The sequence below is a fragment of the Microtus ochrogaster genome, chromosome 8, assembly GCF_000317375.1.
Source record: "Microtus ochrogaster isolate Prairie Vole_2 chromosome 8, MicOch1.0, whole genome shotgun sequence".
Classification (NCBI taxonomy): Eukaryota; Metazoa; Chordata; class Mammalia; order Rodentia; family Cricetidae; genus Microtus; species Microtus ochrogaster.
In genome coordinates, this window is record NC_022015.1 from 25,586,656 (window position 1) to 25,603,474 (window position 16,819).

General features: G+C 50.1%; 1 protein-coding gene across 6 annotated transcripts in view; it reads right to left on the reverse strand.

Annotated features, from left to right (window-relative positions):
• Fam53b (family with sequence similarity 53 member B) overlaps nucleotides 1-16,819 on the reverse strand; it is a 120,036-nt gene that overhangs the window by 53,851 nt on the left and 49,366 nt on the right. For all 6 annotated transcript variants that reach the window (XM_026781561.1, XM_013347897.2, XM_026781565.1 and 3 more), the window contains exons 2-3: nucleotides 10,992-11,250; nucleotides 3,697-3,751 (exon numbers count right to left, since the gene is read on the reverse strand). In XM_026781561.1, coding sequence (XP_026637362.1) covers nucleotides 3,697-3,751; nucleotides 10,992-11,069 — 133 coding nt within the window. In that variant the 5' untranslated portion in view covers nucleotides 11,070-11,250. The remainder of the gene's footprint in view (nucleotides 1-3,696; nucleotides 3,752-10,991; nucleotides 11,251-16,819) is intronic.

Sequence of the window (16,819 nt, forward strand, 5' to 3'; positions counted from 1 at the left end):
GGAAGGGAAGGGAAAGGAAAGGAAAGGAAAGGAAAGGAAAGGAAAGGAAAGGAAAGGAAAGGAAAGGAAAGGAAAGGAAAGGAAAGGAAAGGAAAGGGAAAAGGAAAGGAAGAGGAAAGGAGTTGGCAACCCAAGCAAGTACGAAGCAGCATCTCGAAGGGGTCCCAGGCTCAGGCTAAGCTTTCCCATGCAGACCCTGCTTCACTGAACACAGGACACCTCTGCCACACTTCCTGAACCCACCAGAAGTTAGGTGTAAGGAACGGCACTGCTCCCAGCCCAGATGGCAGACTGGGAGCTGCCACTCAACTCATGTCATGAGGAGATGCCTCTCCCTGAGAGAGCTGCCTGCATGAGAAACTCTGCCTCAACGCAGAGGTGGGTGGGGAAGATCTGAGGTGAGAAAAGAACGTGGTGTCTGCTAGAAGGAGCTGGCCTGGCACCCTAAGAAGGAGCCTTCAGCGAGCACAAAGCAAGTGGGCAGGGCTGGGTTCTACTTTGTCTTGTGTCTCCAGTCCACATCTAACCCAGATTTGGTCTCTCCCTCACTTTAGAAAAGTGTAAAAATACTTTGCATCAAGTTCCCAAATTGAGGTGGGGCATGAGGGTAGTGAGGGGTCAGGCATCCAATGCACAATCACAAGAATGAGGTACTTTAAAAAATAAAACAGCCCATGCATTGTTAAGAGCACTTGATTCTAGATGCTGAACCGTAGAGGGCATGAAGGCAGCTCAGCCACCCAGAAGGGTGGCACTCTGTGAAGAAGCAGTAGCCCAGTGCTGTTCTCCGAGCCCTGGTGATCTTGCTGGCTTTACTTCAGAGCACCCAGGAAGCCCCCACACACACACCCACACACACTGGTTCCCAGCTAGGACCCTGGAGAGGGGTTAGGAGGGAAAGCCCTGAGGCACAGACCTTTGTCTTCAGGAGCCTGGGCTGGAGTGGTGATTATGATAATTGACATTTTATCTTTGCTCAGCTTTGTCCAGCCCCAGAAGGGCCAAAAACCCTCTTGAAAAGTCTGGCCAGTCCCTCAGGGTGTTCTCTTCCCTGCTATTGAAAAGCCGGCACACCCAAGATGAAATCTCCCTGCCTGGGGTACACTCCCTGTGTGCTACAGGGACTGAACAAGGCAAGGCCACCAACTTCACCATTCAAGGAGTCAATGGGCTGGAGAGCTGGCTGCTCCAACTCAAAGGGAAATAGGGAGGCCTCTGACTGCTGAGACCCCTGGCTCGGCAGCTGTTGGAATGGGACAGAAGGTGCTAGCACCTCTACCCACAATAGCTGTGCTTTGTAGGAAGAAGAGATCAAGAAGTGGGAAAATGGATTCTACCGCTCAGTGTCTCTACTGGCCTCCCCAATCTTGTCACATGGGATTTACCGTCTGTGGTTCTTGCTCTTCCATTAGACACAAAGTTCCTTGTGGGTTAAGATGGGGTCCCTATCATTTGGCCCAGCATTAAGTTCCTAGAACGTGCTGAATTCTCAATGAAAATCATGAGAACAAGACCCTGAAACCACTTAGGATGAATGAAAGCCCTGGTTAACACATGTTGTTGCATGGGGCACAGTTCTGCTGAGTCTAGGAAGGTTGCTCAGCAGGCAGATGAAGGGCATAGAGCTGGAGAAGCAGGGTGCACGGGATGCTCCTGTTCCAGCATCTAAGAAGCCACTCCCTGCACCTCCTCTGGCTGAGTGGCAGGACTTCAGCACTGTCCTGTAGAAGTGAGAGCCAGTGGGGAGCCAGTGAGCCTGGGATAGGGCTCCCAGTCTGGCACTTCCCCCAAGCCATGTGCTACCCTGGACAGAGAGCAGGCAGGCTGTGTGCCTGCCTCACAGGTCCGGGCAGCCAGACGGTCCTGGACAACCTCCCCAGGCCTTACTCTGGCCCCATGGGCAACTCTGTCACTTATAGCCACCCCCAAAGGAAGCCGCTGTGGTCTCTCTTTTGAGGAACAGTAGCTGGGGCTGAGGTCTCAGTCCTCTTTGCAGCTGTTTCTGTGGCGCGCTCTCCTGTGCCATACTTTGCCACGAGCGTTAGTTAGCACGGCTCTCGCACAAGCCCACAACTGCTAGGCTACGGTGCAGATGAGGAAACCGAGGCTGAGAAGTTGAAAAGTTCAGCTCTAACGAGGCCAGTCACAGACCAGACTCATCAGAGTCTAGTCACTATACAGACCCACAGTGGAAGGCCAGGGGAGCCTAACAGAACAGCCTTGCGATGGAGGCCCGCCCTCCCTGCGACCCAGGTTCCTGGGGGCTGACTCTGTGGGAGCTCGGTCTGGGCTGAAGGTTGGCCACGCGTGACACCCCCCTACCCCCATGGCAAAGCAAGGCAGCTCAGCTGTAAACCTGTTTCAGGATGCAGGAAGTACCGCAGGCTTCTGTGCCTTGGGCTGGTATTAGTAGATGAAGGACATTAACCACCAAAGAAGTACACGGTCATGTGAGGACAGGCCATAGAAATGTGCCAGCCAGGTGACTTCTGCTTCCATGTCCTCTAGGTAGCGGTATCAAAACAGACATCCAGCTTTTCCTGCACTATAGCATGTGCTGAAGAGAAAATAATTGTCCTTCTCTGCCACCTAGTCTCATTCTAAGTCCTAAGAGATCGTTCAGAGAGTCACTGGGCCTCGGTTTCCCCTAGTATAAACAAGCACCTGCCGGGCTCTGAATTTACAATGTGTGTAGCAGTGTTCAAAATGACGGACCCAGGTCCCTGTGCACTCAGTCTCACCTATGGGAAGTGCTTTGAAATTAGAAAACTAAACCACTGGGCACAGAGAAAGGAGGGTGATCACAACCTCATATTTACATACCCTGCAAGGTACGGAGTCTGAAATCCCACTATGGCTATTCCATCAGTGAGGCCTGGTCTCCGATTCAAGAGAATCCATCTGCAGAGTGCCAAAAAATGCATATAACCAATACGACCATCCTTTCTTTTTACGAGACACAGCGTCACGTGTGCATAGAAACACGAGACCAAGCAGCTCATTGGACAGGATATTTGCCATATAAACAAGAGCCTTAAAAAGGTTCCTGACCTCTGTTCTCTCTAGTTCCCTTCTGGGACTATCCTAAGAAATACAACAAAAAAAAACCAAAAACTTATACTGAGAGAACCCTGGGCATTAGAACTGAAAATTCAAACAGCCCTTTTACCCCATGACTATAAGAATCACAAATCCCAGGGCGTTTTAATATATCCACACAGCGCAGCACTATACAGATTAGGATGCAGGGCCTGAGTCATTTGCATGCTGTAGGAATTACTGAGTGCAAAAACAAACACAGTTTATATAATTGTACGTTTATGATGGACTTGGCTATGTGAAATATGCAAAACATATGCATGCATACACACACACACACACACAATATCACTGAGAACCAAAATTTGGTGGCTTTTTTTTACTTCCTATCCTATGGTACATTTTCTGAATAGAAAGAAAAATACCATCATGAATGACTTAATAATCAGCCAGAACTCAATGCTGGCGGTGGAAATGGTGCCAATAAACCACACACCAGTGCCCCTCACTCCCACACCCAGGACCCTGTTGGTCCACGCCAGCCCCGCTGGGGACTGAAACAATTAGAACGCAGGAGAGAGTCTCTCCAGGACTCCTCTGGAGTCTCCCCTGGCTGGAAGGACTAGAAGAGGATGTCCAGGCTGTGTAGCTACTCACCCATAATTCCACAGGAGAGAAGGGTAGGTCCTTGACTCATCTTCTTTGGCATGTGCTGAAAACAACCAGAAAAGCTATTCAGACTTCACGTCATCAGAAGCACGTTCGCACACGACTCTGAGCTGAGCTCATGACACTGAGCTAAAGTCACAGTTACAGGAGGATCTGCCTTTTGCCAGTATCGGGTTGAGGAAAGGGGAAGAAAGTAGCCCAAGAGACAACATCTGCACAGGACTGAGCCTGACCTTTGCCCCAGGCCCAGAGTTACAGACAGAGCAGGCTAAGGGGCCTTTGAGTCATACAAGACGCCTGTGACTCCTGACAAGAGGGTTCTCTCCACAGAGGGATATGGGGAAGTTTGATGCAATGATAGAACCAAACTCTACTAGGGGCTAGAAAGAAATTTGGAGAGGTGGCCCCCTAGGAGTGAGGAGCAATGGACCCCCACTACTCCCTGACGGCTCCCCGGAGATTCAGAGACAGCATCCTCCACAACGCAGAAGGGAAAGCCGGCTGAAGCTCCACAGCCGCCATGGTTACAGCAAAGCTTCCAATCATTCTCTGAAGCACAAGACACTCAGTGGATCTATCAGGTCTCAACCTGAGAGTTACGGTTTTCAACTCCTGGGCTCTGTACACCACTGGGCTTCCCCCTCCACTGTGAGCATTTCCTGTCTTCCCTCACAGTCCGCACCTACCGCAGCTGAACAGCAGATGACAAAGAAGCTGAGACTGCACAGCAAGCTGAGCACAGAACAGTCTGGCGTCCAAGTCAAGTGGCCTACTCAGAAGGCGAGTGAGGATCAGACATCCCAGTCAGGACCCCAAGAGGAAGGTCTGCCTCATGCACCCCAGAGACCGGCTACCTCGCTCCCTCACATTCAGTTACACTATATCCAGTAGACAGGAACTGACAGTTATCTGCAGTCAGGCTGCATTCATGCAATGGGAAATGAAGTTCTCAGGGTTCTAGCTTCTGAGAGGAGCTCCAGTCCCCTACCACAAGACAGAAAGAGGCAGGGTTTCTAGGGTGAGAAGTGGGTGGGAGCCTGGCTCTGGTTCACAAAGTCCCAGGAGGAGGGCGGGGTTGACTAGCAACACCTGGTCCACCCAGATAAGGTGGCAGGCTCCTGGCACCCCATCCCCAGTGCTCAATTTGGGGGCCTTTGCTCCCGGTTAACAGTTTAAAGGGCAGAACGGTCCTTTCCAGACCTAGGACATAGAGGAGAAGAAGGGCTCAAACCTCACGGAGGACACAGTCACACAGCCAATTCTTTTCATTACAGAGAGATGGAACTTGGGGTGGGGTGCAGAGCATGTGTGAGGTGGGCTGAGAGCAGAGCCAGTTTCCAGAGGAACACCTGAGCAGGTGCTGATAGACAGGAAAGTTACTGATAACGGACAGCCCTTTCCCAAGCCTCTTCTTGGCTTAAAACCATCCTTAACATAACCAGGCCAGGTCACCCTCTGGTATGTAACTATCTTATAGCCATCTACTGAAACATCTAGAAAGAGTTCAAAAGAGCTATATCTGCCTCTGTCTCAGCTGAAAGCCCGCACCAAAGTCACCCAATAGAGAACAGGTAACAACACAGGAGAGCCTGCCTTCAGGGCTGAATTACCCACAAAACCAAGGGCAGAAGCCTACAGCAGCCAGGCAGGCCCCTTACTCTCCAAGGGAAGGTTCTGAGAAAGTACGGGATTGCCTCCAAGGGAAACAAGGTCTCAGTGCTCACAGGGTACCCAGGATCAAGGACAACACCTGCTCAGGTAGGTCCTAGTCTGCCCTACCAGGGCACCCAGGCCCAGTGTCAACCAGATGGGCTAGGAGCCCACTGAAGCCACACCAAGACAAGACCACAGGAAGGCTGGCACAGTGCATGTGCACACTAGTGACCACAGGTGACACAAGGGAGAGCTTGGGACTTCATGTGAAGAAGCAGGAAGCAGGACAGCCACCTGTACCTTGTCAGGAGGGGAGAGCTCACGTTCTGCTGTGAGCTGGGAGTGCAGGGCCAAGGGAGGCCTAAGTTGGGCCTGAGTACCTGCTTCTAAACCCTTGTCTCATCCTGGCCCTGCTCATTCTGGGCCTGGGCCACACACTCTTCTACAGCCTGTGAATGTTCCACCTTTATTCCAGTAGTAATCATTTCATTTGAGTTGACTGGAGATAGCTCCTGTCAAATAAAGAACCCCGGAGCTAGAGATCGCTCAGCAGTTGAGAGCACTGGCTACTTCTCCAGAGGACTAGGGTTCAATTTTAGCACCGACTTGGCTTACAAACACCTGTAACTCTAGTCCCAAGGAATCTCACACTCACTTCTGGCCTCCATGGGCACTAGGCGTGTACACGCTATAACACATACATGCTGGCAAAACATCCACACAAATAAAACTTTTAAAAAAGAAAGAGAAAAGAAAAGAAAAGAAAAGAAAAAAGAAAAGAAAAGGAAGAGGAACCTTGACTGGCTCCACACTGGATCTCAAGCTAGGATGAGGGCCCTGTCTTGCTTTCTGAGCCCGACTTCTAAAGTGAAGAAGAACTTTCTAAGCACCAGAACATCTCATCCTAAGCCTCCCAGGGTCAAATGGCCCCTGGCAGGTTTGCCTGGGGACTTCACATGGGCAAAACGACACCTAGGAGTTTCTGGCTCCAAGCTGACACAAGCCTTCCTATTTCCAGTTCTATTACCAAGAACACAATAAAATTCCCACTGGCAGATACCATTCCGGCAGCCAGGCTTCCAACTCTTCAGATCCTCTATTCCCAGAGCAGGAAGAAGGGATAAGCGAATCACTGTGCCAAGCCAAGGTCCAGCAGCCCCAAAGGGACTCTGCTGTGAGGACCCCAAGACTTCCGGAATCTACAGAAGAGTGAGCTCAACTGCAGGCTGAGGTCTGCAGGGAAGGAAGCCGAGAGCATGTTTCCTCTTTGCACGCCTCCCTCTTTGTGCCTGAACCCACCAGGGCTCAGTCTCAGTGACACGATTCACGTCACAAGAGAAGTCTTTGGAATCAGGTCCTGGAAGGAAAGACAAAAGCTGGAAATCAAATTGAGGCTTCAGGGACATTTGTCTGACTAAAGGTGGCTCTGACTTCAATAAAGACCCAATTAAGGCTCTAAAGGAGAAGCTAGCAAACACGGAAAATACCCATAGCTTTCACAACTTTCTTCAAAGGTTACTGCCTAAAACAACCAAGCCACTTTTTCCTTTTGCTGACACAGTACCCAGGGAGCCACAGTGTGAAGGGGAGATGCTCGTACGACATACTAAAAACAGGCACAGTATCATGCCTGCCTCTCAAACAGAACTCAGTGAGGCTGAGACAGCAGGAAGCAGAGAGGAATTCAGGAAGATGAAGAGAAGTTGAGAAGAGAAGGGTGTGATGGAGGGAGCACTGACTTCAAGGCTGAGCTGGGCACATGGGCCTCTAGGTGTCTATGTCTACCCAGACTTCAGCTAGTCTATGGCCAGCCAGAGACTCTGGTTGGAGCTGTTGAGGCCCAAGTGCCAGGTTGGTTTGACAATGAATATGAGAGTTCCCTGTGCCTAAAGAGCTGAACACAAGGCCTAACGTGGCTACCAACGTCAGAGTGGGCAAATGCCTTAGCACTGGCACTCGAATGTGGAAGGGTAGAAGGCGGCGTCTCTTCTACTACTGGCTGCATGGTTTGGGCACAGGCAAGCAGTCTATAGCTATGTAGTGTTCTCTGCCCAGAGCAGCCGCTTGCCTGTCTCTTCTGGGCTCCGGGATTTCGAGTAGGCTGAAGAGAAAGCTGTCCCGGCCAAAGGAGATGGTTACTTTGGAAACAAGAACAGGCTCTTGGCCTGCATGTAGACAAATGGGCAGGAGCTGGGGGGAGTTCAGTGCTCCAGGGTCACACATCTGGGCTGCCTTCCAGTGACAGTGGCTAATGTTAGAACATGAGAAGGAAAAGCCCTTGAGCAGAGGAAAGCAACCAGGCAGACTAAGGAAAGAGGACAGGAAGTGGTCATGGTTACCTATGCATGGCTGACCAAGGCAAGCCAGGGCTGTGAACACAGCCAGTATCCAGACCTATCACTCCCAGAGAAGTAGGTTCCTGAGCCCAGAAGGAATATGCTAAGCACTCATCAGTTTTTGTTCCTTTTCCTGAACCTTCCTTGAGAGTAAGGATGGTCACCTTTGTCACCAGAATTAGGGTTTTGCTGTTTTGTTTTGAGACAGGTTCTCATGTCGTTAGGCTGGCCTCTAACTAGCTACTTAGCTGGTTTTGAACTTCTGATCCTTCTGCTTCCACCTCCTAAGTCCTGCAATCCCAGGTGTGTGTCACCAGTTGTTCAAAAGGGGAATGAGAAGGTGACTGTGGAAGGGCAGGGACCACAGCTCTTCTTGTTTCTCACCGGGACTCAGGAGCTCCAGGGTCCCAGAGTCTAAGGAACCTTCTCCCAGTCTCCCTTAGAATCCTGTTTCCTTTTCAAATCTTAACCTCCACTTTTGTTATCTTCTTGGTCTAATCAGAAAACACAAGAGAAACTGTTTGCCACCTTTTCTGTGTCAGCTGGTGGCGCCTGGTGTGAGGATGATGTTACCAGGGCTGCCTGTGGAGCAAACCCCAGCAACTTCCTCTGCTGCTCACACAGGGGACCAGCTGACCTCAGACTCTGTCTCGGGGAGGACATCGCTAGAATGGCACTATTTGGGTCTTCAGGCGCTTACAGAACGTTTCTCCCTGATGTGGCCACGACCTTCAGAAGCATGGTCAGAAGATCCTGGCCAGAGACCATGCATCCCCACACTGAATTCTCTGAGCCACAGTTCCCGTCTGTCTAAGGGACAGAGATGAATACACCTTTGTCCTTGCCTGAGCAACTTCCATGGTACTCTCCACACCTTCTGTGGCCAGCACTTGGGTTGAAGTAGGCCTAGAATGTAAGCAACGGTCAATATGAAAGATGTCAACAAACTCACAGACAAGAAGAGCTCTTTCCAAAGAGGCATCGCTCACCACTGACCTGACCTCTGGATCAGAGGGGAAGAGATAGATGGTTCTGGGCCTAGACAGGCCAAAAGCAAGGAACAGAAACAAGAAAGGTGCTCTCTGGAAGGGGAGCAGAGGTTGGAGGACAAAGCCTGGGCCTTGGAGTAAGAATACAAGCAAATGAGCCCCGAGGAAGGGATGAGTATGCTCCGCCCTTCTGTTCTAGGAAGACAAGGCTCTTCCTTTAGGAAAGGCGCAAGACCCTGCTCCTCATCCATGACCCTAGGCCCTGGTTCTATGGCTAGCTCCAACCAGTCCTCTTGACACTAGATAGGCACAGAGACAGCTGGGGACCAATAATACAGCTGAACCCTGGAAAGCACAACCCTGGGGATCTCTGGGCAGCCCCTCAGTCCAAGGCACCATCTGCAGATATTTCCCCAAAAGACGGTTAATGCTAAGAAAAAAAGATAAGACAAGCATGACGTATATCTCGGCTACAGATTAAACAGAGGGACCAAAATGACAAGGTCAGAAGCTGTGGCCATGGGAGCCTGTGCATTCACTCAAACTGAACGGGCCCTGGTGGCATGAAATGCCTGGCTTTTATTAAGAATCGTGCCCTAGCACGAGGAGTCAGTCACTCAGTGCATAAGTAACCTGTTAAGAAGCGGTAGGAGCCAAGTAGAGATATCATGAGGAGAAAGAAGACAGAAAGTTTGGGGGCAGGCAGGATTGGATTTTGGGCTGAGCAGCCACAGAAAGGAGAGTTCTATGCAATGGGATAAGTCCAAAGGTCCTGAGGCAGGCTCACAATTGGCATCTCTGGGCGATGCCAGAGTACTGAGCGGGGACAGTACTCGTGAGGCATGAAGCCAGTGGATGGTTCTGAGCAGATGAACAGACTAGACTGGTACTCCGCGTGGCTGCTGGGTAGAGAAGAGGTTTTAAGAGCCAGAAGCAGAGGCCCAGTTACCACAAGAATCTACGTGAGAGAGGCCAGCAGATAGGATGAGGGTAGCTGAAGGTGGGGGTAGAGGGTAACAGTGAGAAGTGATCAAACTGAAGATACACATTATATGCAGATTGGAAGTGGGGTGTGATGGCTGAAGTAGCCCCACTCCTGCTATAAAGACCCAGGTATCCATCAGCCAGGAGCCTTAGCTGCTTCTCCCTCCCCTGTGTCTACAGTGCTGGGGCACAGGGAACAACCTCAGAGATAGGCGCCCCTATAACACCTTGAGGGAGGAAGCCTGAACACAGGGCAAGAAGTGGGGCTGATGGATGGAAACGAGGTGAGTAAGTGGGCAAGCCAGCAAGGCAGTAGTGTCCTGCGGCAGCTCTCAGCTCTCAAGATCGAGCCCACTTCTACTCAGCCTTCAAGGCCACACCTAGCACCCCAGTTCTGGGAGGCTCACCCTGATATGCTTATAGCCCAGCCAGCCTCCTCAGCATACCTGAATCTCAGCAGGGTGCCAGCTATGAGTTGGCATTAATGGCCCTTGAAGGGTCACTGCATTCTGTCTCTCTGGTAGAGTCTCCCTCTACTCTGGGAACCACTCTAGACAACAGGGCAAGGCTCAGCTCTAAATCATGCCGGTTCTTCCACTCTTGGCTGATTCCCATTCATAGGACAGGGACTTGTGAAGGTCTGTGGACCACATGCAGGTCCCAAGCATTTCCCAAATTTACCAAGGTGAGGGGCTTCAGTCCACACAATAGTCAGAATGTGGTATTTGCCAACATGAGACAAGGAAAAGGAAGCCCACCATCGTTTGGCCAGAGGGCAAAGAACTGGGTGATTCCAGGAAGGTGGGTGATAAGACAGAAGCCTACCACCATTGAGCCAGAGGGCAGCTGCAGTGGCCATCACCACAGCCTTGCTGCCAAGCTCTTCCTTTCTTCCTTCCTTCCTTCCTTCCTTCCTTCCTTCCTTCCTTCCTTCCTTCCTTCCTTCCTTTCTCCCTCACCATTCTCTCACCCTGCACTGCCCTTTGGGCGAACAAACTTATCTTGGCCTCCACTCTGGCATCCCTCATCCTGGAAGCCAGGCAGGGAGAAAAGAAATGCTGGGCTCAGCTGATGCCCTGGCATGATCTTTCTCCCCTCACTGAAGCGGCTCTAAGCTGGGCCCAGCTGCTTTCTCCCTCTGAGTATGTAGCCACACAGTTCATCTGCCACATAGCCCCAGCCTAGAACCTCTTGCAGAGTTCAGCTTACTTCCAAGTTGCTAAACCTGGGTGCCACATCGTTAGTCACACCACAAACCCGCTGTACCTGCACACTGGGCCACAAAGGAGGAGAAAGAAACGCAGCCTCTGAGGGTCCTCACCAGTTCGGGGATAAAGGTCCTGTGTGCTATGGAGTCAGCTCCCTGGATGATGAGGCTTCTCCTTAGGATCATCACCATGGTAAGGACCTCAGGCACTGGGCTGCATCCCAGGGTGGGCACAGGCCATCTTCAGGTGGGCAGACTTGACTAGTAGTGATACCTGGGCATCCCAGGGAGTGATGTCATCAGCAACAGCTCCCCATCAGATGCTCAGTCTGGGGACAAGGTCCTCTGGGAATGGCCAAAAGTAGTCAACAACCTGGGAAGACAAAAGACAGGCAAAAGGGTTCAAAACTAGGAAAGCCTGAGATGCAACCCCGACAGTGCAGGGGACCCAGTGGGGAAGGAACTATATTTTTATTGCACTCTGAGGTCACCAAGGCCCAGAATTTCTTTCTTAGATCACACACACACCCCAGCTAGCCTCAGGATAGCCACTAGCTAATGCTCTTCTAGACAGAGCAACAAATTTGGATCCAGCCATGAGACATCTTCATGACCACAGGTTCTGAGGTGCTAGCAATATGTGGTTCCTGGTGATGCAGCATCTTACCACTGGCTGGGCTGTTTGCAGGCACACTGAGCTCAGACTAGGACAAGTTTCAACTGGCTAAGGATCATACTCCTCATCCTCACATCCAATATCAAGGAGGACAGGGGATCCAGAGCTGGGTGCTGGCTCGCCTCAGCTACCTAGTCAAGAACAAATACTACTGACAAACCAGGAGGGCCTATTTAAAGACACACACCCCACCCTTAGCAGTGCCTCATTTCTACATAATCACAACACCAGAGGACTTTGTAGCCTTGTCCCTTTCCCCAGAGTGAACTAAACCAAGTGACCTATGAGCCAGTGCCTGGACCGCCTTGGTACTACCATTCGCCAAAGATAGTCATGTCACCTCTCTGTCCACCAGGTCCCACCGAGCAAAGGCAGAAGCTGGACAGACTTCGGTGTAGGTACGAAAAGCAGTTCCTTACAAGGTGATTTCTCTTATCCTAGTTCCCATCCCAACCCATTAGTTAGCCCTTCAAAGAAAATTACACAAACATGAATGAGGATCTGAAGGTCACCAACAAAATCTAAAAAATAATGGTAATAATAGCAATAAGTAAATAGAAAGGCAGTTCCTAAGCTGTAATTAAAAACAAACTGCTCAGTGCAGGAAAATGTTTTAGAAGTTGCGGTGTAAAAATTAATTGCACCCTGGTATTTACTTCCCATCCAGCTTATAAATCATATTTTCCTGTTTACTTCTATTAAACTTTACAGAGGGTGCTATTGAATCTGCTATTATAGGCCAGCTGGTGAGCACAGGAAAAGGACCTTCTACCTTCTTCGAAAACAAGGTTCGTCCAAAGTGCAAAATCAGGGATGGGGGCTGGTCAATGCATTTGTAAAGCTTGACTGTTCAGGAAAGGAGGTGGGGGGGGGGAATCTAGAGTCCCCAGTGGCGCTGGGAGACTTGTTTCACACCTCAAAACCACATCAGTCTATAAGCCATGCACCCTAACCAAGTGTGATGTGTTTAAAGAAGGAATGTCAAGCCATTCTGCTTAGTTCTAGCTCAACAGCAGGGCCAGAAGGGCCCACTGGCCCCCTGCATGCTTGGATCAGGAGCAGGCCAGGAGGGGTACCCCTGGACTCGCCTTTCAAAGGGGCCCTTTGTGCTGCCCTAGGCAGGGGAGACCTGGTGGCAGCCATCGCCTTTCTGGGTGTGAGCCTCAATTCAGTCCTAGGGCAGGCAGCCATTGGCACAAGGCCTGGGAGGTAAACTCCCCGCTTCCTTCTCTGAGGTGATTGGTAGGCTCAGTGGTTACAACTCAGATGCTAAGTCCAGCACATCTGGGTTAAAATCCCCACTTTTGAAATATATTATTTCTCTATGGGACTCAGTTTCCCTCTTTTTACTGTATCCTAGAAAAGCAAAGCTCAGTTCATCTGAAAAATCACAGATGGTAGAAACTACTGTTCATTTTATTTCACGGGGAGCCCCAATCCTCTCTTCAGCAATGGACATCCAGGCAGTCATCCTCCTTCATTTGTTCAAATTCCATCAGCAGGGGCCTGGCTGTATTACGGTCCATCCCTCTAGTAAAACTGCGAGACTAGTAAGGGCAATGCTACGGAAATGCATTGCCATAGAAACACGACAGCCCGGCACAAAGCTGCAAAGCGGACTGAGACAGCAATGGGTTCCCGCTCTCTCCAGCTCCATCCCCACAGTAGCCCCTACAAAGGGCCATGGGTGGCAGGGGCCGCACTAGGGGTGGAGCACTACAAGCACCTGAGTACCTGGGTAGTCGGGAAGAAGGATGGACCATCCCTGCCCTCGCAGCTCTGAAAAGAGGCAGCACTGTGGACGGACTGAGAGCAGAGGGAAGAGCAGAGGAGGGGAGAGTGTTAAAGACGCCTCTGCCTGGGTGGGGCAGAGCAGGAACACCCTGGCTGCCCACTCACAAGGGACCGGTTAAATAAACTACAGTACTGCTGTGTGACAGAATACTGTGTGGCCTTTAAAATGGTTTTAATGAAGCAGTCAGAACACGAAGTGGGGAATGGTATGCACATTGGCAGCCATGGACGGGGTACACGGAAGGCAACGGGACAAAAAGCTGGAAAGACCCTGAGCTCTGAAAGCCATGCTGAATGCAGACTCTATTCTACAACATGGTGGCTCCCAGAGGAGTTGTCGCTGGAGCTGGTTTCTGGGATCTGTTGGAAGAGTCTTTCTGCCCTTTACCTGCCCCAGTACAGTCCCTTGAAGAGTGCAGGCTCAGCACACACGTCTGGAATTAGGCTAAGTCACAGCAGCCTCTGTGAGTCCAGGTACATTCTCAGACCCGGAGAGGCTAGAGCCAGCCCAATCTGAAACTGCCTGGGATTTTTTTTTTTTTTCTTTTGGTACAGGGTCTTTCTGTGTAGCCTTGGCTGTCCTGGAACTCACTCTGTAGATTAGGCTGGCGTTGAACTCACAGGGACAGCCTGCCTCTACCTCCCAAGTGCTGGGATTAAAGGGGTGTGCAACTATTATCTGGTTCTGCCTGAGATTCCTTTGCCCATTGGCACAGGTTTACCCAACCCCATCAGAGTATGCTGGCGTCCATTCAGTGACCTAGAGCAGTGTAAGAAGACTCTTTCCAGAGAGAAAGGGAATGTACTGGGGGGTCTCAGAAGGGTGGGTGACAAGACATAAGCCTGGCAATGCCCTCTTAGAGCTACCTCTTGAGCACAGGACCTCCTCAGCCTGTTGGCTTTCTCTATAACCAATGAAGAAATATTTACATCTACTGAGCACTACTGTGTCTGTCTCCAAAGGGGTCACCTGTTAAGGTGGTGTTATTGTGGCCATATTATGGGGGTGTAGGACATAGTAAGAGATCATCAATAAGGTCTTGCAAGGACATTGTTCATTAGTAGATGTCGTGTGACTGGGTAAATTTTCTTTAAAAAAAAAAAAAACTTATAAAATCACATGCCTGGTCAGGAAGTGGTGGTGCACACATTTAATTCCAGCACTCAGAATCTCTGTGAGTTCGAGGCCAGCCTGGTCTACAGAGCGAGTTCCAGGACAGGCGCCAAAGCTACAGAGAAACCCTGTCTCAAGAAGAAAAATCACACGCCTGGCCACACCATTCACTCTTATCTCACCATATACAGTGTGACAGCGTCTGCCAGGAGTCCTTCAGAGCTGAGCCAATTCTCCAGCCACAGTGTGAACCCCTCCCTCTTAAGGTCTGTCCTTCATAAGGTTACCCAGCTTCAGTTATTTAATCATGGCAGCAGAAAATGAGCTAATAAATAGGGCTTGGTAGCTCATGCACCCAGCACTTGGGAGGTGGAGGCAGAAGGACCAAGAGTTCAAGACAAGCTTCAGTTGCATCAGATTTTGCCTCAAACCAGCACCATCTCAAAATAAAACAAAATAGACTAGCATCTACTAATCACCTACTATGCTAGTAGAAGCCGTTTTATACATATGAGCTGTAATAGGCTCACCTACCCCCATCCCACAGCCACAGGAAGCAGTTCACCAGCGCCCAGGCTGAAAGTTGGGGTTGGATCCCTGGTGGACCAGCTCCCAGGCTTGCATCTCCCCACTGCTGCCCACCTGCCTATCTCACATGTGCCCTTCAGAGACACACTCAGACAGCTAACACATGGCCTAGCAATCAATGGCATTCCTCTGCATCTACCTGGAAAAGTAAAACGTGTTCACCTCAAACCCTGTGCACAAATGCCTGATTCATAACAGCCGAACCAGGAAACCAGCCAAACGTCCTTCACTGGTGAATGGTTAAACAGCGGTTCATCCACTCTAGAGAATATCAGTCAGCAGTCAGAAGAGGAACTAGGCATGCGCAAGAACTCAACGTGCCACCAGAGAATTATTCGGGGGGCAGGGGGTTTGCTTCCCCCTAGGATTTAATTGCTATAGGATATCATTTGTATCAAGTTCTTAAAATGATAACATTATAGAATTGAAGAACAGCAGTTGTCAGTAGTTTACAAGACGGCGGTGTCAACAAAAGCAACACCAGGTACTCTGTGGAAGATGGAAGTACCTTGACCTCCACTGTTCCATATCTATTTCCTGTTTCTGATGTTGGGCTGCCATCTTACAAGCTGCTACTGTTGAGGGAAACAGTGAAAACTGCCCACGCTTCTGTTTCATTTCTTACAATTGAATGAATATAAAATAACATCATTTCAAACTAAAATCTTTTACAGTCCATACGCAGGACATGGTACACATGTGGAAACTTGCAGGAGTTACTCTTTCCTTCTACCATGTGGGTCCTGGGAATCTCTCACTAGCCTCCAAACTAAACATTTTAATTAAAATTTTTAGTGTGCATGTTAAAACTCACAGATCTAAATACTTTAAGAGTGCATTATACTAGAAAGCCCTGGCCACGGGTCTCTATACCCCTTTCTGCAAGCAGGGCTGCAGGCCACACTTCTCACCTGTTCATTTCACCTGGCACCTCCTCTTCTCACCTGTTCATTTCACCTGGCACCTCCTCTGATTTTTTTTTTTTAATGTCTCACAGTGGAACCTGCGGTGTTTCTTTTTTTTATACTTTTTTAAATATTTATTTATTTATTATGTATATATACAATGTTCTGTCTGTGTGCATCCCTGCAGGCCAGGAGAGGGCACCAGACCTTATTACAGATGGTTGTGAGCCACCATGTGGTTGCTGGGAATTGAACTCAGGACCTTTGGAAGAGCAGGCAATGCTCTTAACTGCTGAGCCATCTCTCCAGCCCCCTCCTCTGATTCTTTAGGTCTGTAATAAAATTCTCTATTGTCACTGCCCAGTCCCTACAGTCTACACCCACCTGACTGCCATGACGTCCTGGGCAGCATGGACAGCTTTCCTGACCGCCATGATGTCCTGGGCAACGCGGACAATTGTCCTGCTCTGTTTCTACACTCCTTAAGCTACCCAGTGTCTGCGGAGGGCCTCCCCTGACTGTCACTCCAGGGTGAACATGGGGACACGGTGCCTTCTGGCTCCTACCGCATGAGACCCACTCAGTGACTCACCTTCCCCAGGATTTACACCACAAGAGCAGAAGCCCACATCAGACTTTCCACTGTCCCCTGACCTCACATCACTTAGCGTCAATGAAATGGCAGAAACTTGCCGACCCTCAAGCCCTCACCCCAACGGTACATTTATATAAGAACAACACAGAAGATGGGCACATACTACATGCCTATAACCCCAGCCTTTGAGATATAAAGACAAAGAGCTTGAAATTAGCCTCAACAACAGTCTTTCCCCAGGGAATAAACCACCTAAACTTCCCAGTGCTG